Source organism: Cyprinodon variegatus, unplaced genomic scaffold, assembly GCF_000732505.1.
Source record: "Cyprinodon variegatus isolate N-32 unplaced genomic scaffold, C_variegatus-1.0 Scaffold335, whole genome shotgun sequence".
Taxonomy (NCBI): Eukaryota; Metazoa; Chordata; class Actinopteri; order Cyprinodontiformes; family Cyprinodontidae; genus Cyprinodon; species Cyprinodon variegatus.
Window position 1 is genome coordinate 312819 of NW_015150788.1, and position 11014 is coordinate 323832.

The window sequence follows — 11014 nt, forward strand, 5'->3', positions numbered from 1 at the left end:
CACACTCCTAAACCTTGTGGACAGCCTTCCCAGAAGAGTTGAAGCTGTTCTAGCTGCAAAGGGTGGACCGACGTCATATTGAACCCTATGGATTAGGAACAGGATGTCACCTAAGCTCATATGTGAATCAAGGCAGGTGAGCAAATACTTTTGGCAATATAGTGTATAATCATGCCAGAAATGTCCAATTAGATTAGGACTTTAACTAGGTTAATTGAACATGTATGTAATATGATTGGATATGAAGCGGGGCATACACTATACGAATTTTTTTTTTGTTATTTTCAGGCCGATTCTCTAGTCGTGCGAGAATTTTTCCGATTGGGCCGAGTTTCAGCCTCATTGTGCATCCTGTGTCGTATAGTATACTGTAGGGGGTACCAAGGGCAGATTAGCCACTCACAACCACTTCCCGATCAGGAATCTAAGGTCGAGAGAAAACCAAACATGTTTGAAATTCAGTTGGCCCTCGTGAGGTTTTCATGAGCAAATCCTTCTGTTTAAGCAGAGTTACGAGCGTCTAGGATCCGATTTAACAGAACCTTGTGTAAACAAGGGAGTTCTTCTTCTTCTTCATCCAGAGTGAAGAGTCAGACTAGCAGCAACTCTCGGCACTGAGTCCGACATTTGATATTTGGACATATAGTGTGAGGAGTTAGATCGCATCAGAGCATCTGGCCATACAGTGTAAGAACATACATCGTGAGCAGTGAAATTTTAAACCCTTTGGTTTTGTCGTACAGTTTGAGCTGTAGCTGAGTACAGTGATTGCAACTATCGTACTGTGTCGGCCTGGCTTAACGTCCTTTATCTTGCAATCAACTCTGATCTGCTGTCCGTAATAAAGAAAAACATCCCCACGGTCTGATATTAGGTTATCCCATTCCCACAATCTTTTTCTGGTCTCTTCTTCCATAAGTTTTTGGTGCCCCTTCTATATTTGTAGCAAAGAAAAAAATCTCTTTTGGCAATCTTTCGCCACTGGTTTTCACAAATCTGCAGAGGCCTGCCATACTTACACATGGCCCAGTTCATGGGCAATGGTGAAAGCAGTGCTGAGCCCATTGTCCTCACTGATGCTGCAGCTCCTGTATGGGTCACACACAGTCCCCAACTCTGCGAGGCCTACATAAACCAAAATCAAGTCAGTTTTTCTGCAGGATGGCACCAACGCACGTATTCCTGATAGAAAAGGTCTGCTTACCTAACGTGTCACACTTGTCCCTCGCTCTGCAGATGTCTTGCCTGTGGTGAAAGATGAAGATAACAGGCCATGGTAAAAGACGCTGCATAATACGAAGAACCCTTCCCAAGTCTTTGATCAGCCTCTCGTTTCACATACTCAACCTCAAGTTCACTGGGTATTTTGATTTTTTAGAGACTTAAAAGCATGTTTAGGCCAGGGAGAAAGCAAATAATTTCCTTGCACCTGGTGATAAGGATGGCGGTGTCATGATGGGAGGGGTGGTTATCGTCCAGGACATTCTGGCTCTGCTGCCAGATGCAGAAGTTCTTTAAAGTGGCCTGTGCGTTAAATGAAATAGCTGGACCATCCTGATAAACGTAAAAGGGAGGGAAAAAAAACAATGGAAATGGTTTCAATTCCAGAAACAAACAGGTAATAATGAAGAAAAAACCCAACTTACCAACTCGCTGTTGAGGATCACCAACTTAACAATCACAATGTTAATTAGGTTGCCAATGCTTGGATCCTTATAGATGGAAGAGACCTGAATAAAAGAGAAAAAAAGCATCATAAGCTGCAATCTCTTTTGTAAACCCTCTGCCCCTGCAAGAAATCACTCAATCACAGAATTCTCCCTCCACCAGGACAATAAAAACACATAAAAAAATTCCAGAGTTCAATCCACATGTAAAATTAGGATCTTTGGCAAGAATTAAAATGTGAGGTAAGATCTCACTAAAGTTTATCTGTTCTGCAAATAAAAATGGGCAGAGATGTTGTTCTGCAAATCAAACATAGTTGTGCTGTTATGAACCTTCAGTAGCATTTGTAAGAATAAATGTGGTTACAAAGTATAAACTCTGCAAGGATAATTGCAATTCCCATTCTTAGACTTTCCATCAATAAATAATCTTTAAATTCAGGAATCAATTTCCATCTGTTTGTTGCACTATTTTGTGGAAATAACATTTAAAATTCAAAACACAAATTGTGCTTAAGCTTGTAGTTTTAATGAATCAAGGTGTAAGACAGTCACACTTACTATTGACATCAACGTGAGTATGTAGTGCTGCAGGTTGCTGCCGTGATGCTCCACCATTTTGCTGTCGGCGACCAGCATAACTTCAACAAAGCGCGGGTAGGAGAGGAAGCGCTTTGATCTCCTGTGAGGTCCTGAGTCACCACTGCTATCATTTGACGGTCTGCTGCTGGCAAGGCCGCGCTCTGATCTGAGCCAAGTGCTACTGGCCAGACTGGCGCTCAGTGATCCCAGGTCTTTGAGTATACCAGCGCCGACCAGAGGGGCCGCACTGGGAACGGGGGCTGGCCTTTTCCTTGCCCTCTGCCTCTTATGCCTGTGTTTGTGTCCTAAAGTTAAGAATCCAGAGGGAATGAGGTATAGGTAAATAAACACAGATGTAAATGCTGAATGCATGCAGATTCATTCATCTATTTTTAAAAAGACACAAATATACAGACAAAAGATATAAAAAAAAATAAAAATAAATGTTTTTGATGAGGATGTGGTTAGATTTGCGGTTGGGTCTTTAAAGCTTTAAATGCATGCAAACTGTCGCCTGCAAAGAGGAGGCCATCATTTTACGTCTGCAATCTGAAACCATTATGTTTGCTTCTGCTTACGCTGCCTGAAGTCCCATTATTTATCCTTTTTTTCACTTTGGAAAGAGGGAGAAAAGGGGGCAGTGAGTTCAGGCTAGGTAAAACCAGACACTAAGACACAGAACATCACTTCACACTGAAAGCATGTCCTCACAAAGATGTTTAATCTAAAAAAAAAAAACCTACAAAACTTCGGGTGCAGTGGATCACTTAATGCTAAAAACTAGAATTTCCTTTGTCTTTTAGTGATGAGAAAATATACTTAGAAATTCAACAAGACAGCTGTGGATTTAACTGTTTTATATTTAACCAACAACCCGCAATTAATAATTTGGGAACAATCTGTTGATAATAATAGAAATGTGTTAAGGTAAAAGCTTTTCTTTGTGATAGACAATTAAAACTGCCCAAGTTATACTTTTTTTAAAATGTCTATAAATCTAACCCATTGATTTGTCGCTGTAATGTGCAGAAATCTTACAGGCAGAAATACTTTTGCAGCCTAAATCACTTCTAGTTTCATGTGGCTTATTGGTCAGATCTGCTCTCCCTCTGGCTATGTTTTCATACATCCTCACTCATGCTGTGCGACAGGAATCAAAAGAGAAACACACACGCACATAAATATTTACATACACTGTGACACCAAACAGCTGCACAACAATCTGCAGTGGACAAAAGCAAAAATATTTGGACATTTATTCTCTTGGTTTTGATTATTTGACTGTCTTAAGTTGGCATTACTTTGCTATCGTACAGTTTACACAACGTGGTCATCGAAGAGGGTCTGCCCGAACTGCTTATCAAAGAAACAGAGGAAGTACAAGAGTCAACAGGAAGTTCAGCCAGTAAACTGAGATGGGGAGATACAAGGGTGAACTTCCAAGTGATTTCTTTCTTTTTTTCCCTGTGTGAGAGTAGTAAAGCTTCCTCACTGCTGTGCAGCAGCTGCAGGAACTGCTCCATGCATGCTGTGACACAGCCAGCAGGACTTTCTCATCATGCTTTCACTTTAAACTTGCCATCTCACTCATGTATCATTCATGCTGAGCCACTATTGAAAGGAAATGTACCTTTTATGCATGCAACACAATCATAACTTTCTCCCCCATTAAGATAAGCCTTGTTTAGATTTAATAGGCACAGAACAATTATTGTAATAACTTGATAAGTGTAGCTACTGTTGCATAATCAGCTCCTGCTGCAGCTGATAGGGAAGGCTACATGTGTGGCTCAACGATTACACCTGATTATGTCTGTGGGAACCAGTTTAAAAGGTTTGCAAGCACATGAGAAAAATCCTCCACTAGCAAACCACACACATCCCATGAAAACACTTCCATGCACATAAAAATCAGCCGTATACACAGTTTTTAAACACAGCCACTGGGAGGTCCCAACCCAGCGGCAGTAAACTTCCCTGTGTTTCGCCACTGAATATGGGGAGGGACAACTGGGGCTGATATTTAGGTCAGCTGATATGTGATTTAAAACACTTAATAACTGGAATTCATTATTACTTCAGAATTAAGCTCAGAGCTCTAGAAGTTTAAGTTATGGTTGCATCTATGCACCATCGGTAGAATAGTTTATCAAAATTCGAATCCTGGAGCCCAGCACACCTGAAGTGTCACAGGCTGAGGTGTCTTCAGATGTGTGATTCCCAGATGAAAGTTTCCTGTATACGATATGAGGTTTTGTGTGTTCCTCTTCATAGTGTTCCCCTTGGTAGCTGTGCAGGGGTTCCACAAAATACTCCCCGTCAGGAGACCTGAAAGTGCCAAACTGCAAAGGACAGAAAGAAAACTCACAGTTAGAGCACATATTACAAAAAATAATACAAAAATAATACATAAAATCTTGGGCTTTCCCTATTACTGCTTATTATTGAATCATAAATGTTACAGCAGACTACATGTACGTGACAGATTATGGGAATATAGCGTAAGTGACTGACTAAGCAGTGCATTTATCTGAACTAAACAAAATTTCAAAAAGTTATTGCTGCTCCTTTAAGACACGTTTATAGTCTCTTTTGATGGGATTTTAAACAAATATAGCTGAGTATCATCAGTATAATTGTTTCTGTTATCCGGTCTAAATGGAAAACAACAGCTGCATTTTGACATCTTACACTTGTTAGTTTGCACAGTTAAAATGATCCATGACATACTGGAAACTGACAAGTTAGAAACGATTGGAGGACTGCAACCATGGATAATTTAATAACAAGTGTCTGTAGATAGAAATGTTTTTTTTTTCTATTTAGGACCCTTGATCCTGTTTGTTTTTAAATAAAGACAGACCCTCTAGTAGGACCCATCTGTACAATAAATTATATTGCCTTTAAAGGGATCCGGTCACACACCATGGTGAATAAATTTCAATGTTAGCGTCTTACTCTGGTTATAAACAAGGGTCTTCTGATTACAATATTGCAACCTGCTGATTATTTTATGTCATTTTTGTGTTCTAATTTTTGTGGTCATTTTTTGTTTCACCGTGTGTACATTTACCTAAAAAAACACCACATGATTAAAGGACACCAGGAAGAGAGCAATGAAACTGAGTGAGTCAGCAATGCAGAGCAGAGGTGCAAAATTAATGAGGAAAAGTCCAAGATCAAGTGTGAAAGAGCACAAATTATTTGATGCCAAAAGGAGTAAGAAATAAATATCCCTAAGAATCCAATAGGACTGCTGGTGAACAATAAAAATGGAGATAAACTGCACAAGCATTGAGATTTCTCTGCCAGGTTGATGGATTTATGAATACACAGCTTTACTAATAATAATACTAGTAATAGCAATGGAATTCTTAGACTCCCATTTACACTGATGGAATTTAAGAGGAGTATGTAATGGTTACTATATTTGTCGATATTCAAATTTCCAGATGCTGATGGGTGCACAACAATAAGGCATAAACATAAGTAAGCAGCAAGTAAGGCAATTTTATTTGAAATTTTGAAAATTTGAAATTTTGTTATAGTACTTTATAATTAATTTATGGTGCACAAAGCAAAGGTGTTGCAGCCACACTACGCTGTCTTAATTGTCTTTTCACTTTTGCACTATTCCAACAGGAGATCCATTCTAGGTGCGGGAGACCAGCTAAGCTTTTATCCTGCGCCTCCTCAAACCAACCCTGCTAGAAAAGCCAAGCATCACATTTCAGACAAGCACATGACCATGTGTGATGCTCAAAGATCGGGCATACTATGGAACCGTGTCTAAACGAGTCTAACTCTGCCATTTCTCATGCAGTGCCACATGAGGGCTGGCAGTGGACCCACACCCAGCAGTGATTGTCAGAGTATCCAGTCAGAAACACTTACATGAATGGTCTGCAGAGTTAGCTATATACTTTTAATGTATTTAAAAGCTGTTTAAAACGTTTTTGTGTTTTTTAAAACTTTATCAATCTAACATTTCTAAACACACGAAAATCAAACCTCATTGTCACACTGAAGAAAATATTTTATATGGTTAAAATGACGATTCTAAAGACTGGACAGACGACAGGGGTTTTGACTGATGGGAATTTGCCTCTATTCTCCAATAGTGGTATAAGTTTGCTTATTTAAGAATCAAAAATGGAAATTCCGTTTTTACAGTTCGATGAAAGTTTGCGTGCATGTGCAAATAATCATTGAAGGAATTTAAGCAAATCTGGGATGTCGATCAGGAAAGGCCTCTGAATGCAGGCAAATCTCTGAAATTCTTTTTTTTTGTTGTATGTAGATCACAGGACACCTTTAGCGTGACTGGGCAACATAGATCATTACAATGTTCCAGATAAGCTTACATGGCAAACCACTGGTGCGTTTGAATTGTTGCTCATTTGTTACGGACAGCCATCACAGCAAGTCATGGGGGAAAGACTGATATAGTGTAATTATGTCCGCCTCAAGTCATAAAAATCACTCGCTGAAAAGAAACATGATGCTTTTCCATGTGTACACTGTTAAATTGTACCAGTTGCATTAAGAAGTTGCCTTACTAGTAAACAGATTCCATCCATGTTTAATGTAACTTAAATATAAATCCACTTTTTCCATGAAGGCCTCAATTTGTTGGAAACTGTTAAAACTAATAAAATTAATGATTAGGAACCGCAACACATGTCAGGAATATAGCTTTAGAGAAGTTGAAAGCTGAGATGACACTTTTGGACAGGTGAAAGAGCCTGAAGGAGGAAAGCTTATTAAAGAGGTCAGCGAATCTGTTGGACTGGCCAATAGGAGTTTTTATAAAGAGAAACAGCCCAAATGGTTTTAACATCTCTGGAGGAGCTGCTGGAATCCACAGCTCAGGAGGGGGTGGGGATATCTCTTGACAGGAAAACCTCCCTGCAAGAGTGATAGGAATAAATCCATGGCTGAGAGGAAAGAAGCAGAACAGGTGGACAAGATGTCCCTGTCAGACGAGATTAAAATGCAAGTTTTGGCATGCATGTGCAAAACACCTATTATAAAGCATGGTGGTAGTATTATCATGCACTGGGGATGTTTGGGGTTTTGTTTGTTTTGGCAGTAAAATGGAAGCTGGGTGGTGTCAAAAACACAGATCAATTCTAATACAAATCCTCCTAGAGTCTCCAAGAGCTTTTAGGGTTTTCAACTTCCTGCGGGAGAACAAGCCTAAACATACGGACAGAGTTTTAACAGCAATGATTTAGATCAAGGCATACTAATATGTTAGAATAAAAGTCCAGGTCCACATTCAACTGAGGGCCAGTGGTGAGACTTTAATTTTTTTTTTTTTTACAGAACCGCTAATGTACATCGAACTTCATGTTACTTTGAAGACTTTTGCAAATGCAGCGAAAGATGGTTTGACAAAGATTTAAGTCAGAGAGGCTGAAAGCAAATTCATGCCAAGCTTTATTTATTAAAAGTGAACTTTTTTGCTTTTTAATCTGATAAAAGGTTTCTATTATGGTAAAACACTCTTTTTGTAATTAATATACTTTAAAAGGAACTTGGGCAAATTTGGATCTTTTGGAGCTGTTTCTATGAATTAAACTCTGGGTGCACTTTTGATCCCTAACAAAACTCATGCTTCAGCAGCCCTGGGATTTTGTGTGTGTTGGAGGAGGGGAGAGGGAGGGGGAAGTCGTGATGACGTTAGCGCCGATCGTGCTTTGGCTGGTCAACACTGCGTAAAGACGTCACAGACAGCCGGGAGAAGAAGCATGGAAGTGGGAATGCACTTGGCAATTCATGGCACAGTAAATCATGAAAACGCTATAAAACAGGAGCCCAGTTCCGTAAATCTGCTCCATGGATTACTTTTATAATCAAAAACGTCAAGAAAAATATAACTCATTCATCTAACAAGAGCCACCTGTGCGCACATCCTGTGCAAAGAGACTTTTGGCCGTGCGTAAAAACTCACCAGTCCGGAGCAGAGACTAATGACTGCGGCGTGTTGTGCATGGGCATTCACATGTCCTCTATAGAAGCAGTGCCTTAACTCCGTGTCCTCCTCCTCCTCCTCCTCTTCTTCCTCCTCCCTTTCCGCATCTGTTGCAAAAGCAGTCCCGTTATCTCCTCGGGGCGCTCCAAGTATCGTCACAGTGTAAACGGGCGCAATAAATCCCGAATCCAGCGTGAGGTTGAGGTGATAGTGCTTCCCGAAAGCAGATATCCTGTAGTGGATATTTGCCGCGGCCCAGTGATCCGCTGTGCCCAGCTCTTCCAAACTCCGTCTCTTCCTTTTGAAGTGCACACCGGCTGGAAGCTTGTCACCGGCTTCATTTACTCGCACCGGTGTTACAATCTCATAAGCGGCCAACTCCTCTGGCACTGCGGGTTGGAAACATGACAGGGTGATTCATTTCAGATCCAACAGCCCAGATGTGTGCGATCATGCTTTAACTTTTTTAGTTTGATTGCAAAATTAATAAAGTCGATCAGATTTCTACTTCATTCTTCATTCATTCTCCTCTTCCAGTTGCGCAATATGATCACACGCGTGTAAAAAAAAATAATAATAATGACCTACCTGTGCTTGCGCTCCGGATCAATCTCGTTGTGGATGCGACTACATTCAAGAGATCAGGGAATAGTAGGAACCCCAAGCCCCAGAGGAGCACATGCATGTTGTCCACGTTCAGAGGAGAGAGACGGGCAGCCTGTTGGTGACTCTGTGTTCCTGCGCTCACTCCGCGCCTTTCTGCCGCCGCATCCACCTCTACTACCGTCCGCTCTGGCTCAGCTGCTGCTGTCCGGCCGCTGAAGGAGTGCAGAGCTGGGAGGCGAACGCTTCACGGACTCCCTGGCGAACATGCATACTGCAGAGGGAGAGGGGTGGGTAGTGGGCTGCAGCTCCAACAGTGCGCTGGCGATGCGCTCATTGAACCCGTAAAGTAGGATAGGGGCGGGATCAGATCACTAAAGGTATTCTGGCGCTTACTTTGGAGCCGCTTACTCTATATACCCCCACCTCCATCCCAGATAAGGGTGGTCTCTAACGTCCACTTTGCAATACTTGAGGCACTTTTTTCCCGCTGAGTACGCACATCATGTACTGACCGACTGACGCATGTGGGATTGTTTGGATAATTACACCTGACAGTCTGACAGGGCCAGCCCAAGATTAAAGAGAGCTATAAGCTGAAATTGATTTGAAAGCCCACCAGCCATCCCAACACCACCATGCGTTATTGGTTCCACATAAACAAACAAGTTACAAATTAACCCCTATTATCAAGTCAATGGTTGGCACAGTTCAGATAGGAGTTGTAGCACTCCATATTTCAATTGTGCATATATAGTGTCGGGAAATAGTGTATAAATCCATGACATCCAGAACGTTTGGTGGGTGCTTTAGAAAACTTTTAGTTTCTCTGATTCTAAGATTGATTAACTTTGCTATGAATGCTTGAGATGGCTCCAACCTATGGCAGCCTGAGCTATTTTTCTTCATATTTCAGATAATGATAAGAATGTCTCCCACTTGATCAGTTTTCTGGGCAATGAGACATTTGAAAACTGCAATACACCCTCCATGCCAATAGACCAGTATGCAAACCGAGGTTATTAGAATCAACACCTAACCCATATATCCTGAAAAATCTTTCAAAAACATACTTTGTGGATTCCAAGAAAGTTAAAAAACTATCCACTGGACTTTGTTTCCAAGTTTGAAAACGGTTTTTTTTAAGTTTCGCTTCCCATCCAAGAAGCTTTTCCAAAAAAAAATACACTTTGTGTATTGATTGCAGGATCAGTATGTATACTTTGATTACAACAAATAGCATATTAGAGTTTTTGTTGGCTTTAAATGTAGAGGAAACCAACTGTAGTCTGGAAGAAGAGAACAAAAAGTGACCAGGTGCTGATTGAAATGATAAATCTTTGGATGGAGATCAACACATTTTTGCATGAGATATTATCTGTAAGCAAGCTTTTCCCAAACTGCTTAATATTGTCCCTAAGACAGATTGATTAACGACAGCGTTTTATTTAGGTTCAAAGTTTTTTTGTTCTAAAGTCTAACCTACCGGGTAACTCAATCAAAGAATTGCTGCAATTATTATTTAAAGCTGCCCTTTCACAGTATTATACTGTTGCAAAGTTATATATCATTATGCATGCAGTTATATATGACCATATAAGGTATAAAAGCACAAGGCTATTTTTGGTTCATAGCCTAATAGACTGTTCAGTAGGTTGTTCATTTGTTGAAATTCCCAGCTGTAAAAGCAAAGATGGAGCAATCAATTCCAACATCAGAGTAATGAGCAGTCGCACTCAAATATTAATAGTTTAGAGTAATTCACAAAGCATTAGAAAATACGGCAAACTATATCAAATTTTGTTTCCTTAGCTTCTATGTAGGCATAGCCTATGCTTGTTTTTGTTTTTAAGGGGGAAACAAAGAATGATGCAGAATACATGGAACTGTACCATCCAATTAATCTTGCATGCCAATTCATGTTATATCTCTTATGTCCTGAGGTCTAATGACCTTCAAGTGCTATAGTAAGATGATCCTTTCCACTTGTAAAGTGAAAATTACCAGCGCATTGTGTTAAAGTTCTTGTGTTGTGGTAGAGAAGAGCAGCATGCTGGATCCAATGATTATTCTAACCTGCTGTGCATTGGGCATCAAACGCAATGACTGACTTAGTGAGACTCTGACAAAATCAAAATCAAATGCAAAAGTCACAAGTGACACAAGGTTAAATGGTAATAAAAAA

At 40.3% G+C, this 11014-nt stretch overlaps 1 protein-coding gene across 1 annotated transcript in view; it reads right to left on the bottom strand.

The window, feature by feature from the left end:
- Positions 1 to 9180, bottom strand: part of adamts9 (ADAM metallopeptidase with thrombospondin type 1 motif 9) — a 61941-nt gene extending 52761 nt beyond the window's left edge. The window contains exons 1-8 of the mRNA XM_015385311.1: positions 8815 to 9180; positions 8206 to 8615; positions 4429 to 4591; positions 2229 to 2554; positions 1647 to 1730; positions 1430 to 1554; positions 1205 to 1245; positions 1020 to 1125 (exon numbers count right to left, since the gene is read on the bottom strand). Of these exons, the coding sequence (XP_015240797.1) occupies positions 1020 to 1125; positions 1205 to 1245; positions 1430 to 1554; positions 1647 to 1730; positions 2229 to 2554; positions 4429 to 4591; positions 8206 to 8615; positions 8815 to 8911 (1352 nt within the window). The 5' untranslated portion in view covers positions 8912 to 9180. The remainder of the gene's footprint in view (positions 1 to 1019; positions 1126 to 1204; positions 1246 to 1429; positions 1555 to 1646; positions 1731 to 2228; positions 2555 to 4428; positions 4592 to 8205; positions 8616 to 8814) is intronic.
- Positions 9181 to 11014: the final 1834 nt, after the last annotated feature.